Source organism: Lissotriton vulgaris, assembly GCF_964263255.1.
Source record: "Lissotriton vulgaris chromosome 9 unlocalized genomic scaffold, aLisVul1.2 SUPER_9_unloc_2, whole genome shotgun sequence".
Lineage (NCBI taxonomy): Eukaryota > Metazoa > Chordata > Amphibia > Caudata > Salamandridae > Lissotriton > Lissotriton vulgaris.
In genome coordinates, this window is record NW_028240617.1 from 2,027,142 (window position 1) to 2,052,260 (window position 25,119).

The 25,119-nt window shown below is 45.5% G+C and overlaps 1 protein-coding gene across 1 annotated transcript; it reads left to right on the forward strand.

Annotated features, from left to right (window-relative positions):
• Window positions 1-16,717: 16,717 nt before the first annotated feature.
• On the forward strand, window positions 16,718-18,856 carry LOC147672944 (uncharacterized). The gene is made up of 2 exons (XM_086947893.1): window positions 16,718-16,793; window positions 17,811-18,856. The coding sequence occupies exon 2, from the start codon at window positions 17,841-17,843 to the stop codon at window positions 18,615-18,617; it is 777 nt and encodes a 258-aa protein (XP_086804019.1). The 5' UTR covers window positions 16,718-16,793; window positions 17,811-17,840; the 3' UTR covers window positions 18,618-18,856.
• The last annotated feature ends 6,263 nt before the right edge of the window (window positions 18,857-25,119 follow it).

Genomic DNA, 25,119 nt, shown 5'->3' on the forward strand with positions numbered 1-25,119 from the left:
ATAGAAATTTACAAGTGCGATGAAATTAATTTTATCTACTTTCAGGGTAATAATTTGATAGTTTGCCGCTACTTTGATTTGATCGACTTTCTGTAGTTTAATGGTGTCAGAAACAAAAATGGCCAGCCCGCCCTTTGCTCTCCCGGAGGTCGAAGGCTGGACCATGGAGTAAAAGCTTTTGTAACCCTCTATATGCATCCCCGTTATTGCCCAGGTCTCCTGGATGCATAGAATATTAAATTTAGAGATGAAATTACTCCAGATTTCAATGTTTAACTTGGATTTCAGACCTGCTACATTCCAAAAGAGTAAACTTATTTCGGTCTGATCGGGATGTGCCATTCTGAGAGGCCCTTGTGGAATTGCGCTAGTGTTTACTAGAGGGTCGTGTGTGAAAGCAAGTTCTGCGTTCTCACCGTAAAGTTGCACTATCTCTTGGCCCTGTGAAGATTTGCGAAGCGAATACCTCTTAGGGAGTCAATCTTGATCTTCCAATCCAGGGAATACACTAAATCTAGTTGCGATGGGAAGCGCCTGGTATGGCTCATGTCTCTTAAAGAGCTCAAAGCTCGGGTATGTAGTGAACGATTAGAGGGGGTAGAAGAAACCCAGCCGCAGTATGTTTATCGCACCCCTCGCGATGCGCTTATTACCCAGGTCGTGGAGAATTTGATTGACTAGCGTGGGTGATCTGAAAGTGAGTACGATACAGTCTCCGTGAAGAGATTTTGCACTGGAACCCACTCACTGCACCCTTCTGGCCATTTTAAATTCTCTAAATAGGCAGTCATCTAAGCCTGTTTTAAGCCCTAACCAGTGCAAGGCTTGGTTTCTGAGCGTTTCCCATCCCTCTGATTCTAGTGGTGGTTTTCGCTGAATGTTTGCCAATACTATTACATAAGGTGTCGCTGCGGGAGGGAGATCTAGAGTATCATCTACGCCTGATTTTGCCCTGGTCTGATTATCAGAATTTGAGGAGGAAAACGGTTTGCTGTTGAAATAGTGTCTACAATGGCCTTAACAGGGTTGTTTCCCTTTCCTCGATCTTTAATATGGGGAGCGTTAGTTAAATGAGTAAATGATCCTAAGATGGTGTTCCAATGAAAATGCTGCTACAGTACACTGATGCGGGAAACCAAGATATTCCGCATTACACGTGTGTACGTATGTGAGGTTTTAATGGAGGCAACACAATACGTTATGACCCGGGTTGCACAGGACAAGTGAACCATTCCCCCCTCCTAGATTTTTGGATCAATGGTTCATCTACATGACATTTGCAACGGGACGTCAGGATGCGTGCCTTTACACTGCATTGTCTTCAGTCTTCACAGACAGAGATTGATATTGTTGTTGCACATATTCCAGCCATCATGGTGCCTTTCGATGTGCATGCTGAAGTGTGTACATGGCAAGCTCATGTATGGATTTAGATGTACATGGTCATTGGTACTCAAGGGCCATCAGGTGGCTGAGACAGGAGTGTCATCCCTATTCACATTTGACTCAGCTTCCCTTTGAGGGAGTGTGGTAGCAATGGCAAGATGGCTGGAAGTGTTGGCCTGTTGTTTGTTGGTGCACAGTTCCCAGCAGGGCCTTGTGCTCCCCACAACAGAGCCCAGTGTCAGACATCTTGCCAATCCATTCCCACTCCCTGAGAGGTGAGCATGGTGCAGTGTGACTTGCTGGGCCATATAGGTGGCTGAGGATTGTGAGTTACTGCAACTCCCAGCATGTTCTGGGCTACATCCCCTTCCCAGCATGCCCTCACTTCCCTCCTTTTGACTCTGCTTCCCTGTGAGGGGGTGTGCCTGTGCTCACAAGATGGCTGACAATACAGTCCTGGTGTTTGTTGTTGGCCAATTCCTTGAAGGGCCTTGTGCTCCCCACAACAGATCCCAGTCCCAGAGTTCCTGCAAGTACATTTTCCACCCTTGTGAGGTGAGCATGGTTCAAGGAGGTGTTGATGGTCCAATTGGGAGGGGGAGCATTATTTGTGGCAACAACCCCATCATGCTTTTGGATACACTCACTATACCAGCATACCCACTATTTCTTTCTGTCAATCAGATTCACTGTGAGGTAGTGGTTGTGGTGGCAGAAATGTCTGACACTGTTTATTTAGATGGGTTCCACTGGCTTGCTGTATTTGTTGGTAGGTTTGTACATGTCATGACACAGTTAGGTATCACCATGAGGGGGGCGGTATTGTGTTTGTTTGACTAGCATGCACTCGTTGGGATGATTCACTTTTGTTTACTAAGCCTTTGCTATCAGTGCATGGTTTCACTGCCCCCTTAACAGTGATGTATGTGTATTGCAACACAATTTTGAGTATATTGGTTATGTACTCACCAGGCTCTGGTATGTCTGCTAGGCCATTGACGCTCTCTGCTGGTAGCATGTCCCACACCTTCTCCTCCCAGGACCTGAAATAGACTGGTTTTGCAGGAGGGCCACTGCCGGTGCCATGGGCCAACTCGTAGTCCTTGCGGATGAGGTTCTTGACCCTCCTGTGCACATCATACCACCTGTACTGGATGTCGGTCTTTGTGCACAACATTGGTGCCTGTGCATTCACCTTGTCCACAATCCTCTCCCACATCTTGGTTTTCTGTGACATGGGGTTCCTTTGTACCAATGCACCAAACAAAATGTGGCTCCACACTGAGGATTTCATCTACCAATACTTCTACCTCACTGTCTGTGAACTGTGGATTCTTCTTCCCCCGCATGGTGATGAGTAGTGGTGGTGAGTGATATGTGTGTGTGTGTGTAAGTGTGTGTGGGTGGGTGGGTGTCTATTTTGCTAGGTGTATGTGAGAGCGCTTTTGGATGGGTGTTGATGGTGTTAAGGTTGATGTGCAAAGAATCATGGTAGTGAATTTTTGACTTTTTATAGGTGGAGATGTGGGTGTGTCTTTGTTGCTTTTTTAATTTTTGTACTATTTATTGACTTTGTCAATGCTTGATTGGTCCTTTTTTGGTGTTTTTTCCTTGATGCTTTGTGGGCATGTAGGAGACGTTCTTCGGACCGAGTCGGACGCTCATGTTGGCTCGTGCGGGCTGCTCCGTGTCTTTCACGCTGGCTTTGTTCAGTGTTGCATGTGAGTGAGTCGCAGGGCTCTCTCTCGCTTCAGGTACCTGATTTCTGTGCGTGTCAGTCAAGCGGCGTGTGCTCCGTTTGGGTCGGTCTGATTTCAGACGTATTGCATCGTACTGGCCGTGTCGGACATCGTAGGTATGTCTCGGGCAGGTTCATTCCGGGTTTGTGTCGGTCAATGCGGCTCGTGTCCATTTTCCAGCCGGATAGCTGGTTTCTGTGCGGCTCGGTCGTACGGCTTGTTTTCCGGACGGGTCGGTTGTAGTTCATGGGCTTATCATCGAACTGCGTGGGTAGTACGGTGCTTGTAGGTGTCGGTCGTACTCCATTCCGGATCCGAGTCGATCGGTGCGATTTCCAACCGAAATCGGAACCGGCCCCTAAGTGTGAGTATCTCTGAAAAGACTAGGATTCTCGCACAGTTTCCACATAAACCAGGAATGATCGACGGTGTACCAACTCTCTTCATACCAGATTTTCTGGATAATCACTGACTTTATATATGATTCCCATTTATATTCCATCTATGTAAATATATTTCACATTACTATTGAAATAGATTTTGTCATGGATGTGGAGTTCATGTACAACATTGGACATCCAGACTTCAACTTTTTTAGGAAATTACAAATATCAACTTTATTCTTTCCCTATTTAACCAGTTCAGTACCTACAAGTACAGGCTGATAATTTACAATCAGTTTTATCTCCTTTTTCTCTGACAGAGGAGGAAGTGTTGTGATGGATGAATATGGATTATTTTAGTTTATGATATTACCAGTATGGTGTCTTTAAAAGCAATTTCCCCCTTCTCCATTTAATATCAGATACAAATGTATGACTAACATGTCAAGAATGAGATAAATCAGTGGGATGAGATTTAGATCAACTAATAGGCTTAAATCAATCAATCCATGATGGATTGAGTTAAGCCCACACGAGTAAATGAACCAATCGCCCTGATTTTATGAGAACTTGAAGTGGTCTATAGGACAAAGAATGTCAACCTAGAATCTATTACCATCATGTTTATAGATAAATGTGACATGCCCTGTCACTTCCTACAATGCCAACAATGTCCTTCCTACAATGCCAATCCCTAAAGCATGAACATAGCAATAGACTTGAGATCTATGATAGTAAGAGAGACATGTGAGTAACATGAGCATCATAAATACGCCGTCTCGAATGTGCAAGAGGAAATACAAGTGTTAGAATCAAAGTCTGCGTCTGGAAATACAAGTGTTAGAATAAAAGTCTTTATCGGGAACCGCTGTACAAAGGTAAAGAAGGGTTAACCCTATGGACGTGGACTCCTGGTTCGACTTATAGGAACCAATCCAAACAATCCGAAGATATCCCTCTAAAAAGAAGAAACATTCCAGGACTATCCACAATTCAAGAACTATGTAAAAAAATAGGGATTTTCCTATTTAGCTCTTAATGGTGTTTAAATCTCCAAAACAAAAATTTGCAGAAAATGAGCATTAAAAAGAAAAGGAATGAAATCACTAAGCAGTTGCATATAACTGATTTTACACAAGACGGTCATACTGCACCTGGACGTGAAGTGCAGAAATTGGAGAAACTGATAGCATGACTGTTATTATCAAGCATTACAAAACAACTCAATGCAATCTGAGATTACTTTTGTGCAAACAAACCACGCCCTTACCTATTGTGCGAACTAGGTCACACTTAAGAAGGGATGTGCCAGTGGGGGCAGTCGATTGAGTACTTCTAGAGTAAGGGGTGGGTCAGCTTACAATCATAAAAGGACATTGATGGAAATGCAAAATTGGCGATTTGACTCAGATAAATACTGGCTATTTTTGAGTACTGTTGGACCTGGCCCTTTTTGGCAAGTTCACCCCGAAACTTTTTGCTTTTTCTTAGCCTATTTCTGTAACCTGGTATTGGTGATTTTAGGTCTCTGCCCACTTTTTCACTGTGGTCCAGTGTAAAGTGCGTGCGCTCTCTGTGTGTGTGATGAGAGTGACCTGCCCTCCCGTAGGAATGCATGGGGAATATGTATGCCCATGGTAGTTCCTGATGTGTGGGGAGTGCAAGGTCGAGTTTTGTATGTGCGAACTCGTGAGATTGAATGCTGCGCAATGATGTATGCGGCATGAATGTGTCTAGTGTGGAAGTGCCACTTCTAGAAGTTGGCATGTTTGTGTAATTTGTGTCTGGCGTGTGATTGGCTGGAGCTTGCTGGTGAGCCTGGCTCCAAGAGTCTGGGTGGGTCTGCCCCGGTGGTGAGTGGAGTGATTAGCATGCTGATGTGAGGAGGGGTAAACCTGGGACCTGAATAGGGCTGGGTTTTCCCTCCACAATGCTGTCTCCACCCCCTGTGGTGCGTCTGATGTCCCTAGCCTGGCCAGTGAAAGGAGTTCCCATAACCAGTTGTAGCAGGTTCTCACATTGCCTGCACCCTGCTAGACAAAGGATTCTGTGTATAAAAAGAGGCTGTGACCTCTTGTAAAATGTTCTTGTTCTGACTTGAATCCTGCCAGGGGCATGCTGCTGCCTCGGCCCAAGGGAAGGCTTGGCCCTGCCCAGCCCCTGGATATCTGATGGACCTGGATGCCTCGAGGATCTCTGTTTGCATGGGGTCCCCTTTGCGTCACTTTGCCCCCAGGACCTTTTTTTTCTTTGAACCCTGAGCTGCCTGTGACCCTTCTTGATGCAGGGGTCACCTCTGGGGACTTGTGGGGCTGTCCGTGCCCCCAGCGCGATGTGAGCGCTTTATTTGGGCTGTGCAGCATGGAGCTGCTCTCTGTCCTGCCCTTTTATGCCTTGCAGGTGCCCACCCTGAGTTATGCCTGCCTTTAATTATTTTTATTGATGGGTACCACCCCAGTAATTTAATTATCTAACGGGTGCTCACCCCATTTCTACTTTTATTTTTACAACCGAGGGTGCCCACCCCTCGTTATGCCCCTTTGTTTCAGCGCCGCGGCCCGAGCCGTTTTTAATAATGGCCGCCGTGTCCGCAGCCCGCCTGGTTGTGGGCGGGCCGTGGACGGAAGAAGAAGCTGTGAGAGAGAGATCAGGAGCCCACTCCGCCTCCTCGAGTGCCGCTGATGAAGTCCCGGTGCTCCCAGGAGGGGGCCCGGGTGAAGCCGCCGATGAGGGCTGCGCGGGGTCCCATGTGCGAAAGGGAAGCCCCGCGCCTCAGGAGAAGTGCTGCCGGTCCCGCATCACAGGAGGAAGAGACCGGCCCCAGAGACGGCAGCATGATGCTGCTGCCCTGCCAGAGACGTGCTGCCGCCCGCCAGAAGGAGCCCCGCCAGAGTAGAACAGCCGGTGAGTGAAGACTGCCTGGGGGGCTCCGAGCGTGTGTGGCAGCGTGTGGAGGAGTCACAGTGTGGGGGCTTAGGGGCCTTTCTCCACACTCTACGATGTAGGCTCCGGGGGCATTTTGGAGATTCTGGGTCCCCAGAGAGGGGACTCCAACAACAGGGGGCTTGATTGTTGAAAGAGCCTGTGTGGCTCTAGCTTGGCCATATTTACGTAAAGCGCCAGCGCGCTCCCTATACTGGGCCCAAATTAGTTAAGGGGCCATATGTTTGTTTTACAGCCGTGAAGGCTCCCCTGAGGGCCCCAGTGAGTCCCAGTGCCAGAGAGGGCACCACGCTTTGCCCTGAGCGGCCACAGATGGCAGCGGGCCGCTCCCAGGTTTTTGCGCAGAGGTGAATTTGCGGACCTGTTCATTTTCAGAGCAAGAGGGCTCCAGCAGTGGGCGCAGGTTGGTCCTAGGGCCAGTGAGGGCCCTGTCGCAGTTTTGCTGATGTCACAGCTGCCCAGCAATTAGTGGGCAGCTGCACCGTTTAGGCGCAATTGAAGAGAGTCCCTGAGAGGGACAGAGATGGCACAGTGGTGCCAGGCCTGCTACAGCTGCGCAGCACTTAGTGCCAGCTGCAACGTTTAGGTCCTGTTGTTGTTCCCAGCTACCCAGCACTTAGTGGGCAGCTGCAACGTTTAGGTTTGCGCCGGCGCACCCCTGACTGGCGCTTCATTGGCAGCGCGCCCTGACATTCTAGACATAGGGCTTTTTGAGTCCCTTTCATGAGATGGCCAGGGGGCAGGTATGTGATTATTGCGTAATGTGATTTTACTATGTTTATGATAGTAATTGCCTAAGGTGATGTTTGCGCAATGTGATTATGAGGTTATTTTACCTATGTAGGTTTATGTTAGTGAGAGTTTACTTCACTGTGAGTTACATCCCTAAATATGAGTTATGCTTAGGGGGAGAGTCTAATGTGTTTAGACTAGTTAGAGATTGCCTACTGTATTTTTACCGGTTAGGCCCAAATGTGAGTTATGTGTAATGTGCTATGCCATTATGCCTGTGACACCTCTGAATGTGTTTTATGCATTATGTGTCGTACTTACACCTCTGAATGTTTCTATGCATCATGTGTAATGCTTCTGACCTATACCCCTAAATGTATTTTATTCTTAGGTGGTTGAGAAGTGCTTTTTCAGAATGGTGCCTACAACTTGCTTGTGCTTCGGTGCTTCTATATCTATGTGTGGCCTCCACAAGAGTTTGGGTGTAAGCCTGATGCCCAAGTAATCAAAAGTCTCCACTCTCTCAATCTCGCAGCCTCCCAGGAACATCTTATATATCTTCAACATACGAGGAGTTAGGAATAGTAAATCTATACTTACTCTATATGCACTTACATTTTGATATTTTGGTCTTCGATATTTTGTCCATGATATTCTTATATGACATTAATTCTTTGTTCTATATTCAGTAGTACAATCCTGCTATGCACTCTCATCCATCAATGGCCATGTCTAAGATCCTGCTACACTTCTCTTTCTGATAAATGACTTCTATTACTAGAGGGATTATTGGTTGGCTTAGGGTGTGGATGTGATATCATCCATTTGGGATCGGTCGATGAGGGTTCATAGGATTCTCAGGGTAGCTGGCTACAACGGTGCTGCTACTAACATGATCCTGCAGAAAGTAGTGCAAGAAGAGATAGAGGGCAAGGGAAATTCTTTAGTCATATCCTCCATGATAGATACAATGGTGGTAGGTACATAGGGGGGGGAAAGCCCTGTTGGCCCGCTACACAGAACTAACTTAAGACAAAATCCTAAACTTACTACTTTTGGTATTCACAGAAGTTAGGATTTTGTCTTAAGTTTGTCTTAAGACAGACCTAAGACAACATCCTAACTTAAGTCTGTCTTAAGTCTGTCTTAAGACAAAATCCTAACTTCTGTGAATACCAAAAGTAGTAAGTTTAGGATTTCGTCTTAAATTAGTTCTGTGAATCGGGCCCACAATTTTTTACTTTATGAAATACAGCAAAGTCTGTAAAGTCTGTTCAGGTTCAGGAAGGTGCTTTAGAGCTGGGGAGTCCTTGCTGAGAAGGAAGTGCAGCCCATGCAACATTTTTGTGACTTGTGGATTTGAGGCATCTCCTTTGACATTAGGTTCCTGCTTGGTTGGTTTGAGGTTTCTGTTGATTAAAACACCACTGATTGTTCAACACAATGTAGAGTTCCTCAAATGAGATCCATCTAGGTGCTTGAAGCCAATGTAGGTGGAAGAGGTGTGGCGCAGTGGCCAGGGCGACTGACGCTGGATGCTTGGGATCACGGTTCAATCCCCTTCAACGGCAGCAGGGGTCTGCCCAGCCCCATGTGACTCTGGGCAATAGCTTGCTTAATCTTCCTTACGGCCCGCAGCGCCGGGAAACCTATGGGTAGCTGTGCGCTTTACAAATACAGGATTATTATTATTGCTTGTGTGATCGGTTCTCACAGTAAGAGAAGGAGAATAAGCCTGCCCTGTGTGTCCTAGAGACACTGACACAGGTTAAAAACAAGGTAAGGGGCCCAACTAGATGATGTTGGCGCCATCTCATTGGAAGGGCTAATATTGCCTGGATACCCATTTAGAGCATATTGTCATACTGCAAGTGGAAAGCAAAGCAATAAATATATGCAGATTCCTCTGTAGTACAGAATTCCGGATTGGTAAAGTTATGTGATGGAATTGTTTGCCAGATATTTTGCTGTTCAGACTGGAGAACATTTTGCTTGCGCATCGAGTAGTATCCACACAGAAGTTTTTTGATGCACATTTCTAACACAAACTTCCTGCTGATGCTTCTGTGGGGTAGTGTAGGGTCCGATATCGACAGGGCATGCGACTAAGCTTTCATCCCCAGGCCGAAAGATTTTGGGGGGGGGAATTCTGTTCCACTGCCCTCAATTATACACCACTTGGAAGTAAAATTCCTCCATCAATGAGCGGTCTAAACTAGGGATTTTCCTTATATTTCTTGAGATTAGTGAGTGGTAAGTGATCGGAGAGCTGAGAATCAGGACATCATCTGGCTACAAGGCAAAGACCTACTTTAGAATGTCTCGCCATGCTCAACCTCAAGGGAGGGGACTGCTGTGTCTGTGCAGTTATACACCACTTGGAAGTAAAACTCCTCAATTCATGAGTAATCTAGATAAGGAATCCCCACTGATGTATGTGGAGCTCAATGGGAAGTCACTGGAGGAGTTAAAAATTGGGGTAGCATTTGGGCAAAAAGGCAAAGACTGACTCTGAAACACAGCGCCTGGATACCCTCTAGGGTGATAAGGCATGCTATACAAGTACTACTTGATTGATTGATTCCTGGCTCACCCTATTGCATGGGTTCACCTGGGCAGCAACCTTCCCAGATCTGTCGGAGAAAGTGTCACATCAAGCCAGCGAGTTAGGTATGTCTCGGACATGCAGAAGAGGATCACGTTCAGACTCCTCACACACGCACACAAGGCTCTCCACGGCATGGGTCCCAAATACCTCAACAGCCGCCTCACATTCTACACACTTCTTGTGGAGAAGTGTGGCTCACTGGTTAGAAGCGGAAGACCCTGAAGCAGAGGTCGGCCCGGGACCAGGGTTCAATTCCCGATGCGGCAGGGTCTTGGGTCAATGTCCGCGGATTCGATCATTCTCGCCTAGGTGCCTACGCTAACCATGGGTCCCACTCTGCAACTCTGGGCAATAGCTTGCTTAATCTCTACAACATAAATAACAAAAGGGGATTGCCAGTACTGATAACACAGAGGTAATATGAATTCAGACACAGTACTTGAGAAAACATTCAAGACTGGGGGCTAGTCAATAGCTTTTATTCTTAGTTATGATTTTATCATCAAGGAAAACTTTTTTACATATTCAAAAAGCAAACATATAAAACATATTTGACAAAAAGTCAAAGAGGGAGTCATTCATCGTATCAAACATATCACAACCATACAACATGCAACCATTCATGGGGAGAAGGGGATACACTAGATAAGAGAGCTACAAAAGTTACCAAAAAATGCGTTATTTACAATATAATACCAAACATGAGACAAGAAAAGCCAATGTCTGCAAGACACTTAAACTATATTTTCATTTGTTGTTTAGTCAAATATAACGTACATTCCTATGGTCAAGTGTCAAAATTACTTTATGAATCATTAGAAAAGGATAATGTACACAAGTTAGTGATAAGCAACAATAATCATGACATTAACGCTTATCACTATGGCAGACAGTAATATGGCTGGGGCCTACGCGTTTCGAATCCCTTTGACTTGTAGGGATTCTCTTCAGGGCCTTTGGTATTCTCACTAGGCAAAAATGCAAAGGGCGTGGGGGCCTCAACTTTCTACGCGTTTCGAATCCCTTTGACTTGTAGGGATTCTCTTCAGGGCCTTTGGTATTCTCTGCAAAAATGAAAAAAGAGAGAGGGGAGGGGGAAAAACAAGAATTAGAAAGACTCAAACAGGCATGATTTGTTTAATCACAGGATCAACATCAGTCACGTCACTCAGTTACCACCCTCTTCTCCACAGACTTACCACTAGGCAAAAATGCAAAGGGCGTGGGGGCCTCAACTTTCTAGTATGGGGTGTTTCAGAATCTGAAAGAGTTGGTATAATGAAGTCAGCAGGTTGGAGGGTGAACAAGCGGTCAATTAGAGGAAGGGTGCCGTTTTTACTTACCTTCTCTATTAAGATGGAATAGTCTCAGTGTAGGGATCAGTTGACACAATTTAGCGAAAGTAAACCTGTACGGAGGTAAATGGGGATTATATCAGAAAGGAATTTCTGGGGAAGTTTAGTGCACTACCGTTTTTTTGGGAGAAATTCTCACCTAATAGAGTTCTAGTAGAGGAAGCTGTGCGTGCTGTCACCAGGCGTATTCACTTGCTGCAAATGAAAAGTGGACTTTAGAATATAACAGACCATAAAAAACATGTATGGCCAAAATCAGAGTACATGTAAATCTTTACCGGGATTCGTCCGAAGAAAAAAGATGTATCTGTTTTTAAAAAGGAGATTTATTAGCCATTATTCAGAAGGACCCTTTCGGTGAGGAACGTTCGGAACGGCGCTAGTCTGGAAAAATAATACACAAAATAAGTAGCTGACATGTAATATTGTTCGAAGAACAGGTTTTTAGTGAAAGCGGCAGCTTACCGCAATGACAAATCACATGCGTTTTGACCGCGAGGGGCAGGTCACGGAAATATTACACTTCAGGGCGCCTTTGGACAAGAGATAAGAAAAACGCGTGAGTGTTTTATACTTGTAATGAGATCCGAAATCTCTACAACGGCCCCAGCAGCGCCGGGGATGCCTGGCTTCACCTTGGGGGTGCCCTCTCGCAGGGAAAGCCAGGACGGGTTCCCCTGCGGTATACAGCGCCAGGACGCCACGTAACGAGGTAACAGTGCGCTTTACAAGTATACATACATTACATTACATTACACCCACCGCCAGCTCCGATCCGCCAGCCTCGCTCTCGCCGCCGTCCCACAAATTCGCAAAGCCCCCATCGGAGGAAGATCCTTCTCCTACCTGGCGGCCAAGACTTGGAACTCCCTCCCCACCCCCCTACGGCTGACCCAGGACCATCTCTCCTTCAGGAAACAACTCAAGACCTGGCTGTTCAAGCAGTAGCGACTCCCCTCCCTCCCAGCGCATTGAGACCCTAACGGGTGAGTAGCGTGCTCTACAAATTACTTGATTGATTGATTGATATGTACTGCCCGAACCATGCACAACCATTCAACCCACCTCACGGTGCTAAAACTTCATGGTATGTCACTTTCACACGCCTTCATATGCAAACACGTGCCACCTCTATTGACATGAATGCATCTCCCTTCGCTTACATCTACCGTTCAGTCTCAAAGGCAGGCACAGATATGTCTTTCTAGGGGACTGTCCCATTTACATCAATGGAGGCAAGCACGTTTTGGAAGGGTAAGAATGGTTTCTGGATGGGTCACCCAGTTGTAGACTTTGGTAGCCAGCAAACCTTCTGAAATGGTTAAAAGGATTTCACACTGTTTGCCACCCTTAACACCAGAGTGAGGGAGAGGTATGTTTGCATCATTGAACACAAAACACCCACCTATGCATTGCACTTTCCAATCAATATGCTGTGCAGGGTGGCCGGAGCAGCTATTTGTCACGTGGGTTGTACATTGCACTCTAGTGCGTGTAGTTTAGAGTTTCAGAAAAATACAATACAAAACATGAACACAGAAGTATGCAAATCAGAACAACCTGAGCTCTAGATGTTGACCGAGGTCTGCTTGAGCACTGTCTGAAAGCACATACAAGGCAGACCCACACCTAAAACACATATTGTTGGTGCACTACAACAAACCTAAGTTAATAAGTGTGTTTCTTGGCTTTAATATCCCTTTCCACTTTCCAAACTCTCGTTGCATTGTGGACCTTGTAGTTACTTATTTTTCAGCTTATCTGCTGCATTAAAATGGCATCAGGTCCTTGGCTTGATAGCTCAAATTGTAAAGCCTGCCTTCATTGTGTTCATGGTTGTTGAGCATGTGATAATACAGCTCCTCACATTTTACTTCGAGGCACCTCCGCTTTATATTCATTGCACTATACAGACTGCAGTGCATTTCTTCGCATTTTACTTCAGTGCCAGTGAGGTCCCTGTCTTGATTCATATTTCGCTGCATTCGAAGCTCACCAGAAGGTGGTAGCAGTGCTGGCTTCAAAACATTCACATTTCAAAAATGTAATATCGCAGCAGCTGTTCATGATCAATACCCCTGCAGACCTCCGTTTAGCTGGGGTTCCCTGGTGACTTCCAGTGACTGCTCTACAAGGTTCTTATCCCGGAGTTTCACCCTAAGGATTAGTGGTGGCTGAAAAATTCCGCTTGCGGCAGTTTGCCCACTCCGCGGAGTTCTGGGAAAACACCACCAACTGAGCAGAGGTTTTTTTTTGCACGCAGCTCACCAATGTTAAATTGGTGAGTGAGAATTTGCACCCAATTGTACGAGTTTTGGCCACAAGACTGCCTACCGGAGAGATTTCTCAACGTGGGCGGTCGTGGAAGGTCATGTCTGTTCGCGGCAGTGCTTAATTTGAGCAGGTGCTTTCAGGTGCTCAGCACCAGCACTTCTTTCACAGGGGCTACGATTTCTTGTCCTGCAGGTGGTGGTCTCAATATTAATTGCCCAATTTAAAATAAAAAGGACCACATACCTTGCATGGTGATGGGCTGGTATGTTTTCATAGGCAGGCATACATCTGTTCAGGCAGGCATGATTCTGTATTATCACTTTAGTGATGATGTCGTCACGCCTGTCATGAATCCAAGAAGTCATCATTAACGAATGGCTTGCATTCTATTCCCCAAGTCTGTGGCACCCTGCCACTGCCTAAGTCTAAGCCTCCCATTGGATAAGTGTAGTGGAGGCCTGCAGCCCTGCATTGCTACTATCCTCAATGTGCTTTATGTGGCTGTGGCCCACCGCAACTTTTTTGCGCTATGGAGTCACCTGCAGTTTCTGTGCGCTGCCTCCACACAAGCTCATTTCTGAGTGTGCTTGAGCCCAGTAGGTGCAACAGCCATACTCACGTCTCACAGGTATTGCAGCATTGCGGCTGGGGACAGTGTTTGTGCTATAGCAGGCAGGGGTCCAGCAAGCTGAGCAGTGGATGCCTATGCTGTCGTCATAACTGGACCAAACTAAATACAGGCAGCACTAGCAGTGACATGACCTGCTGTGCTCAAGCAGCCTCCTGACCTGCAACAAACCCAGTCAGACCGCACTGATTAATATGTTCAATAAAAGCATATTTATTTGGTGTACATTTTGTTTTCGCACTCATCTGTCGGTGTAGGTAAAGAAGTAAAACTCATGTCTTAGGGGACAGACAGTAGAGCATGGTTACAGGATAGAGACTGAGGCAGGGTGGGTGTTGAAAGTTGGGCACACCGGAGGTAGAAGTGGGCTGTAGCCTCCTTGGCAGCATTTTCAGCCCTGGCACTTAATTTTTTACAAATTAAGCACTGGTTCGCGGAGAGAAAGCTGCTGCTCTAATAGAAAATCTACTCGAGCGGCAGAAAGAAGCAGCACCTTCTGGCATGCTGCGTAGTGCTGTTCACGCTAATTTTACAGGCTGGAACAAGCTCCCAGTGCTAAAAATTAGCACGAGCAGTGCGGTGTGCTGAATTCAACCCGCTCCAGAACGCCACAGAATATCGCAGAGTTTTAATGTAACTCTATGTGTTTCTTCTACAGCTTCAACTAAATAAAATCAACACTACAAGTTCCAGGATGGTCTAAACCAAGGATTAATCTTATACCTCTCCAAAACCCCAAAATTGTAGAGTCACCAGACAGCTCCAAATCACCAGGACACTAATGCACGGATTTAATTTAACATTCCGGATGTGATGGTCTTGGTTTGATTCCATTGAGCCAACAAAAGGACCACACCTGGAAATTATTACTAGCAAATGGAAAGCCGGGGTCTGGGAAAGCACGGTGGCAGCCACGTGGCGCCATGTGGTCACCATCATTGCGTGGAGGACACAGTCCAGCAACCGAGTATTAATAATTTTCAAGCCAGCCCCTTGCCTTTAATGACTTGTCTTCTGTTCTCTGGTCTCCCATTGCATTGTGGACACTGTAGTTGTGTTTTTTGTAGTTTATCCCCCACACCCAGGTTACATGGCTAGCTAAGTTCTCACCTCCTCCTGCACCATCGCTGTTACTTATGTAGATGGTAATAATTGTCTCACGTGGTCTTCCAATGCAAACCCTATTTTGCTTTCTTTTGGTGACTTAAAAGGAGTGTAGCAGTACTGGTTGGTGTGCAATTAGATTTCCAAAACATAATGCTCCATGACTTGGTCAGAAGAGGCCTTTTCTACAAAGGACCCCTTCCCCATATGTGCTGCCATCACAACCATAGGAAGCCACACTTTAAAACAATCCCAGATTTTGTGAGCCCACACACACAATCAAACAGTAATAACTTTAAGGTGTTTTCCTTGGCTTTGGCAGCCCTTTCTTTACTTCTGGTCTTCCATTGAATTGTGGACATTTCAAATGTATGCATTGCAGTTCATCTCAAACAGCAAGATTATGTCCAGCCCTTTGCTTGCTATCCCACCTTGCCAAGCCCCACTGCATTATGGTCCTGGTAGTTGTTAGGGAACTGATACAAACTCTTTGTAATTATCCATATAGTAACAGATTCTCTCGCGTGTTTAGTCAGTGCATTTCTTTATATATATGCTGCTGAATTTGGAGTCCAAAGTAGGAGTGCAGAGCTGCAAGGCTAAAGGCAGAAACATTAACAACACATACTGCCACATTATTCAGTAAAAGACTTTTGTGCAAGTAAGGCACTGAGTAAAAACAACATTGATAACTTTCACTTATCATACATGTCTTTAATAGCTATTTCTCTTCGTGGTCGCATATTGCATTGTGGTCCTTGTAGTTCCATGTGTTTCCACTTCCTCTGCTACAACACAATTTCATCACGTCATTGGCTTAATTTATGTGATAAAATATTTCTTCAGGGTGTTTGAAACTCTTTTGTTCCATGTACTATTTCATGTTAAAACGAATGTTCTCTTCTCACATGTAATTGCGATATAGCAGATGAACTGCAAAACATAGAACTACATCGCCACCCAGACACAGGAAGACCAGAAAGAGAGGAAGGACAATGAAAGCCAACAAGCACACCTGAATGTCATTACTGTTATTTTGTAGAGCGAGCACAATGTGTGTTTTTGTTTTAAATTGTGGCTTCCTAATGGCTGGTGGTGCTGCACCAAGGGGAGGGTTCCTTGCAGAAACGGTTGCGCCTGAGCAGGCACTGAGGTATTATTTTTAATATGTAACTGCTTTCAAACACGAACTGCTACGTTCATTATGAGTTCATTGTGGAAATTAATATGTATCGAGAGTGGCATAAATGCAAAAAGCGTGAAAATATATTGCCATATGTATAAAAACAACGACTGCACCAAATTGCATTGAAACACATGTTTTGTAAATCTCTTATTGCATGAATAACATGACCATGTTGCTTTGGAACTTTATAATACTTGCTAGCAAAACAAGGGCTGGAAGCAATTGTGATGTAGGAAATTACTTTCAAGACATATAACTACAAGGTCCACAGTGCAAGGGGAGAATAGAAATAGAAGAAGGGTTATGTAGGCCAAGAAACACACCTGAATGGTATTAATGCTAGTTTTTTGGGAGTTCAACCAGAGTATGTGTTTGGATTTAAAAGTTGGTTTTCAGAGGCTGGTGGTGTGGCCTGCAGAAGAAGCTGCTTTGCAGAAAAGGCTGAAACTGAACAGGTACATAGGAACTACGTTGTAAAATGTTAACTATTTTAAAACTGGCAGTTCCACCCTACAAAGTTGTGGTCTACATATTTATCAGTAGCTGAGGCAGAATTTGAGGGCATGCAATATCACATGTATATTTCCCACTAATCAAGGTAGGTGGATTTGAAAATGAAGGGCATCAAGCCAAAGGCAGGATGCAAGTTGCATCTTGCAACTTCAAAGTCCACAATGCAATGCGAAACCAGAAAGAAAGATGTTAGTTATTATAATGGTGTGTTTATGGTGCGCCCACAATATGAGCTTATATATCCAAACGTGTAGGCAACATGAAATCCGTGTTTGGCCCACCAAGCAACTAGTAAGCATGTGCAGTTTGCTCCATCCTGACATGGGTTAGGCTGTCCACTGAAAAACATGACTGCAAGGAAGAGTTTGATAGGAAGCCACGTCACAAATTATGAGCTGTGACATCGGTCAGACATGTATTAACGAGTCAATTCTTGATCAACTGCAATGCTTGTTCTGCTTTGATGTCTCTTCACTCCAATCCTCTCTCCTTCACCACCTGTACCCTGCATACTTTCTTTGCTGCTCTTCAGTGGTAGCTGTGGAAGAGTGACTATGTTTTTTTCTTTGGTGGGTGGACCATGACCCGGATGTGATCACTGGCTTCCATTTCCTGTCTTGTTTTTTTGTAGTTGTTTTTTTTAGATACACCCTGTGCCATGCTCTATTTTCAATTACAGCCCCTCGGTACACCTGCTCCCCCCCCCCCCTGGAATCCCTGCTTCTCGGCTCCACTGCGCCTGGAATCTGACACCTGGCACTGGAGCGTAGTTTTTATTGTTGGTAATTGTGACACGTTCTAAGTCTGCTTGAGTTTAACACACCACTTGTGAGTGTTCTGTCCATGCAACTGTTGCAAGTGTTCATATAAGTGTAGTGCTGCATATACTGACTGAGTGTGGCATGCTCCTTTGTTGTGTGTAGATGTTAAAATGAGTGCACACTTTCTTGTTTGTCCAGCAGGCACGTAGAGAGACCACGACACTAGACATGCGGCGGACCCATGATGCCCAAAAGTGGGCATCGACCTCTGAGGTAGAGGAGGAGGAAGACCAACAGCCCATACCAGCCAGAAGGCCAAGAACATGGAGCTCCTCAGAAGATATCATTAGTAGCGCAAGGGGAGAGTTGTGTGGAGTGGGCACCACCAGGGCCTTGGAAAAGCCATCTGGGATGAAACACCTGGTGCCCATTGAAAGTATATTGGCAGCTGGAAAGGCCACTACGTCACCTGCCCCAGGCAGCTCTCCTGTGCCTCCTCCACCCACCTCAGTCTCCCAGGGACCACCCCTTGTCTCCATCGCCCCTGGCACCTCCTCACCAGCTCCCAGCCCCTGCTGCGTTGCATCTCAGGAAGTCAGCAGGAAGTTAGGTGCTGTGTGCACTGGTCAGCAGGCCATGATTGATGCCATAGCTGATCTTAGGTCTGTTGTGTGTTCCACCATTGCTCAATGCTTTGACCGGCTGGATGCACTGCTCGCCGACCAGCACCGAGAGGTAACATGCCTGCTTTCCTCCTTGGCGGCAACAGTTGCGTTCCCACAATCTCCTTCCAGCTCCCCCACCGTGAGCATTATCAGAGCTGCTCGTTCGGTCAAAGGCCACTTTCTCTCGCGTTCACCTGAGGAGATGCCAGAGCCGCAGACATATGTGTCTACGTCTATAATGGGAGACGTGGAGGTGCAGATGGTGAAAGTCGGGGAGGATAGTGTGGAAGAGCAAGAACTAGACAGCAGCACACCTGAAGGATCAGGGAAAGTACTTTGACCTGCCCTAGTACTTGGAATTTTATAAATTTGTCAGATTTATTTTTGTAATTTTATGAATGTGGAATTCATCATTCCACATTCCCTTTCTGTGGCCAGGACAGTGCCTTATATCTATGTTAATTATATTGTAATCCTATGTCAAATGTTCTTCTCTTCATGGCATGGCTGCATCGATGTTTCTTTTTAGCCATCCCAACTCATTCAATTGTCCATTAAAAATGTCTGTCTTCCTTCCTCATATGTGTATATCTGTCCCTTCAACACAGCTATGTTTTGTCGGTGAATGGTGTGAGTTGTGAGTTGGACATTAGACACATCATTGGCATGTTCTTGCGATAATCCATTTACAGGTGTGCTATACATGGGCAAGCGTATATATGAACAATTGCATTGTTGGCGCAAAGCATGTTTAATTAATCATTCTGTGGCATGAGGAGGGAAAGGTTGTGTGATATGTCTGGCGTCAAGGTCGTACAGAACATTTCTGCCTAAATAGTGGAGATGTATGAAGTGTAAGTGTGTTGTACAATATTTGTTGTTCTCCGGGGCAATCAGAGTCTATCACAGTACTTGCAACTGTGCCCTTGGCCTTATAATTCAGGACTCGGTCAAGGCCAAGGGAAAGCATAACATCATCACATGATCAATTTGGGAGACAGCAGAGCATTGATGGGGCATGCTGCAGCAGACATTGTTCCTGCTGGGGGCAGGGCAGCAGGCAGTGACTGCCTCTTGCTGTGGGTTGCTGCCTGACTGCAGCAAAAACCCAACCTCCGATCCATAATGGCATGATCTTGTTTCTTCGTTATTGGACTGGATAATTTGTGGTTCTCCCGCATCAAATTCATCACAAGCCACCTGAAGTAACCAAATGCCCTCCAGGAACAGCTTAACGGAGATGTGACGCCTTCACAGGATCTAGCTGCTTGGAAACGCCTCCTAAACAGAGAAAAATCCTAACTTTAAGACTTTTGGTATTCACAGATGGCATTTAGGAGTCCTAACTTCTGTGAATACCGAAATGAGTAAGTGCCTTCTGTGAATACCAAAATGGTAGTAAGTTTAGGATTTTGTCTCAAGTTAGTTCTGTGAATTGGGCCCTCAATGCTGGAACACAAGACAAGCAGCAAAGTAGTCCAAGGAGGAATTAAGTGGAGGTCATGACTGACTGAGGAAGAAAGACGAGTGACATCTGCAGAGGAAATGTCTGTAGATGCAACCATTAGAAAATCGGTTGGCAGTATCAGGTGAGTCCTTGGATGTGGGAACCGGGGACAACAGAGTGAATACAAATCCTTATTGAATAGGATATTTGCATGAGTTTGTGTCAAAAGGAGGAGAGTAGAGCAATCATGGACGCTGGATCCCGGCAGACGGAGTGTTTACAATCATCCAGGGTCTACACACCGGATCCTCCTAATCCTGCAGCAAATGATGCCAAAGGATGGAGACATGCGAGACCACCTCCTCCTCTGATTTGGAAACAAAGCCCAAACTGGTGGACGAATTAAGTAGATCAAGGCATTGCTCCAGAGGTGCTATAAGAGAAAGAGAAAATGGAGACAGCAACTACCTACATTGTTGATTGTATCTTATCTTATCTTATTCGGGATTTGTTAAGCGCACGGTCACCCAGAGGTTTCATGGCGCTGAGAGACAGAAGGTGAATGATGAGACAGATGGTAACGATGCTCTAACCGTGCGCTTGTTTGAATAGCCAGGTCTTCAAGGCTCTCCTGAATTCTACTAGCTTAGTGCAGCTCCGAATAGACGGGGGAAAAGAGTTCCAGATTTTGGGGGCGAGGTAGGCGAAGCGAGATCCACCTAGTTGTTTCTTTTTGTACATGGGTAGTGAGAGAAGGGACAAGTGGGCAGATCGAATATCCCGGGTCGGTTCGTATTTATTTATAAGATGGTTGACGAACTTGGGGCTTTTGCCGTGAAGGGCTTTGAAGGTTATGCAGCCTACCTTAAAGGTGATCCGTTGGGCTATGGGGAGCCAGTGGAGGGAGGCTAGTAGGGGTTTGGCCGACTTCCTGCGGTTGCTCTTGAATATTAATCTAGCCGCTTGATTTTGAGCAATCTGCATGCGTTTAACGAGGGCGAGAGGAAGGTAGTCCTTAAATGTGAAAGTCATGGAGGTAACATTAATACACAAGACACATAATGTGACATACAGAGAGACAGGAACAAGCAAAGAAGGCTGTGGTGATTCAAAAAAACTACACAACTTCCTAATTTCATTATGTGGACATATGCAATTTCAAATCTTTGCTTGCCATGTCCTACACCAGACCTGCTCTGATGGGTGAAAAAAAATCTGCATTGGGCTAGGCTGAGCTGAGCAGAACCAGAGTGCAGTTCACTCCCAGAACAGGGCTCTTTACACCTCATCCTAGGGCTTGAAGTTCAAGAATACTAACGATTCTCAAGAATGCCCAGAGCTTTGCTGAATGAGGCTAGTGATACTCCTAGAAGATGGAGGGCTGCTCAGTCCATGGCATACATTATCGTCGGGTCCTTCCTCACACCATGTGAGATATTTGTTATGGGTAAGTATTAGCAGAGTGCGTTGTGTGTAGTCTGAGTCCTAAGAGGCTTATCCGAACACCCAACTAGGTAGAGGCCTATCCAAGGGAGATGATCGAAGTGTAGATTTACACACTGTAGATACAAACTCTTTATTTCATTGATGCACTTCTACCTACAAAGTGATATGATTCTCATTTAGGTCCTGATGAATGCCAAACACCTCTTTGTAGGGTTTAGCAAGTGGCAGAAACATGTCGACCCCATCATCACTAACAGTTTTAAGTTATATACCCTGTTTCTTTTTAAATATTACCTTTGGAGACATACTATAAGGTTGTGGTTCAGTCCACTGAGTGGCATTTGTAGCCTATTGACTTTCCTTCACTACAAACTCTGCCAATACTCGCCCATACCAAACAGATCACATTGGTGTTTACTCCTAAAGAATTACCAAAAGTGTTGTTCTCTAGTTTTTGGTGAGCTGTACCAACACCACTATCCCTTCGGGAAGTGGTCTGACAAGGAACCAGATGATGAAGCAGCATTTTGTCCAAAAACATAATGTTTTCTAATCAAGGGGCTTGTCTCTTTCGAGCCCCTCTAGATGTTAGGTTGCTCTTAGTAGACCCTATTCATTTATCTGACACATTCATTATTTGCAAAGGCCTGCTCTTTTGACCTTCACTTCGTTTTGCAGCAAGACTAGGAACCCAAGGGCACAAATGATCTTTAACTCTGCCTGCTTAGACCTATTATTTTTGCTGGTCATTACTGGCCCATATAGAATCAGTTTTCGCTCCATACCCCAAATTGACAAAGCAGACCAAACTGCTTGGTGAAACTCTCCTTCCTCTGAATAATTTACGACCTAGGTGCATCTGAAAATGCAAAAAGAATTGTGTGTCTTCTTCTTGGAGCATCTGAATCCGTAAGGAATACCAAGTTAAAGGACCCCATCTGGCAGACCAGTATCACATGGGAAACTCACTGACAAAAAAACTAAAGATTAAGGATGGAATACTTGAATTAATCTCAACAATTGGAATTTATATTTTGCACTATAAATTTTAGCTTGTTTTAATCACTGTCATTGATGAGGACCAACCATATGCAGGCTCGGCTGGTGCAGGTAAGAGCGGTAGGGCGGTGGGGTGGGGGCGGGTGAGAAGTTGACAGACAACGGAATAGGAATACGCTTTTTTTTTTTATTTTCCCTATTCCGTTGTCGGTTGACTACCCACCCGCACGCGCCTCACCACTCTTACCTGCATTGGTTGTGCCTGACCACATAAAAATCAGTCTTACTCTACCCCTAAAGAGCAATTTCTGCCAAGACTACTATGCCACTCAGCCTCTGAGTATAAAATAAGCAAACACAGACATGCTACACCCCTGTTGTCTCACTCTGAAACAGAAATAGTGATGGATTAAAATAATGAACTTATCTCAGCTCACTCTGCCATTTTAAACAGGGGCCAGCCAAGTCAGTCTTGGCCCATCAACTACTTACGTTGAAGATTTGGTACTGGATGTAACAAACACAACAGTGTCCTGGTAACATGTAGCAAGGGAAACACAGTGACTGGGTGATAGGGCAGAGGAGACAAGGGGAAAGAAGGCAAGACAAATAGCAGCAAGGTAACAGTGAAAACTGGAACTAGAGGACCTGAGAACAAGGATGGAAAGTGAGTGGGGAAGTGGAGATATGTTAGGTGGAGGGAGCAGTTGATGTATTCGGGCCTGATTCACAGAACTAACTTAAGACTAAATCCTAAACTTACTACTTTTGGTATTCACAGAAGTTAGGATTTTGTCTTAAGTTTGCCTTAAGACAGACGTTGGGATTTTGTCTTAAGTCTGTCTTAAGACAAACTTAAAACAAAATCCTAACTTCTGTGAATACCAAAAGTTGTAAGTTTAGGATTTTGTCTTAAGTTAGTTCTGCGAATCGGGCCCAATGTGTGCACCTATCTGACCAGAAAGATGTAGGTGCAGAAATGAATAGTACATGCAGCATGGCATTGTGACCTGCTGGTGAATGGGCTGCTTGGACATGGCAACACTAATGCTGAAAAAAGATATTGATGTACATCAAACACAAAAGATGTTGGTCATATCAGGTGCCGGTCAGGGATGGGTGATTCAAGAGGTGATACTTCGCAACAATAAAGGGCAAGTAAATACCAGGCTACTCAAAAGTAGAAACTGTGGACACAGCACTGCAGAGCTGATTGTAAGCCGAATCAGGAGACAAGCAAGTGTAGAGAAAAGCAAGGTTTGATCAAAGTATAAGATGTGCTGCTACATGACAAGGTGTCTCCTTGTAGCTTAGGCACAGCCCTATGGATTGATGAAATGCAGATTTCTCTTAACAATATTTGTTTAGCAAAGTCATAGTGGGGGCCTTTTATTACAGAGACTATAGTACTCAGTGTGAGATACATCAAGACTGATGACTACACTGAGATGGGTAAAACTCCAAAGACCTGGATACAACAACTGAAGTATTTCCTTTGCCTGAACAGAATAGAGACCAACACAATGAAAACTGATATGGGGCTGCAGCAGATAAATAGATTGATTATGAAATGGAAATGAAAACTAAAGTGGGAAGAATACCCAGAATACAGGACAGACAAACCATGTAGCAGGTAAATGTAAGAGACAAAGACCAAGGACAGGTTCTATGCTAACAGAAATTCAAAGAACGATAGAGATGATAGTGAGTCGGAAAAAAACAAGGCATCAAATCATGAACAGAGCTTCACAAATCAACATTAAGAATTCAGAGATCAAGAGCAAGCTGTACCTAACAGCCACTGGAACACATAATGCTCTTTTGGTACAGAAAAACATGATTAAGCATTTGGAACAAGAAAAACAATATAATCAGCAAACACAGGGACAACTAATGCCCAATTGGTGTAGGGAATTGACACAGTAGCTCATAGAACTAGGGGGCTGATTACAAAGGCAGGGAGACCGCCACTGACAGCCTGTCGGTGGCGGTCTCCCTGCTATTTTAATCAAGTTTACCGCCCGCCATATTTTGATGGCAGGCGGCTGTGTGGCAGTTAGAGAGACTGACCGCCACAGATCCGACGGGCTCAAGGAGCCTGTGGGTCCATTGGAGGGGCTGGTAGTCCCTACAATTTTGGCGGTTCTTACCAGGCACCGTGGCAGGGATTACGATGTCACTTACCCACTAGCCTTTCCATGGCAGGAAAAAAAGCTGGCGGAAAGGGACAATGGGGCCCCTTAGTGGGATTTCCGTCCCTGCCGGCCCACAGACACAGGACCTTGGGGACACCTAAGGTTACCCTCTTCATATCCCTGCACCATGTGGCAGGCACCGCATGGTGCCTGCCACGTAGTGTATGCGGTGCCTGCCACATGGTGCAGGGATATGTGGTTGGTCTCTGTTTTGTATTGCTGTGAGCCGCAATACAAAACATGGTCAATGCGACTGCCACGGTGGCCGTCGCATTATAATTAGCACTGTGGGACTGCTGCCTTGTAGGCGGGCGGTCCCAATACTCATTACGATGGCGGACGGAGTGAAGTCAGTCCGCCATCGTAATCAGCCCCTAAGTTATAGACAAAGGTAACATTCACAAGGATGAAACAAAATGCCTCTAACTCAGCGGATAATTGGTTAGAAGCTCAACAAGGAAAAGTCCGGATATCAGGATAGAAAGCACAGGTAGAAACAAGGTGAGACCGTAAGACAAAGAAGAAACAGAAACGAGCACAAGGCTGCCACAGGAAAGAAGATATAGAAATCAGGACAGTGGCGGAACGAAGCTTGAGGAGGCCCCCTTAAAAGTACATGGAGAGGGTCCTCTGGCTCTGGACCCAGTCAGGAGCTTGCAGACCAGGGGCCTGCCACTCATGCACAGTGCCATAGGGGGGCCCCTTGGAGGTCGGTCCCACCACTCCACTGAGGGGGCTACCGTTACGCCACTGAT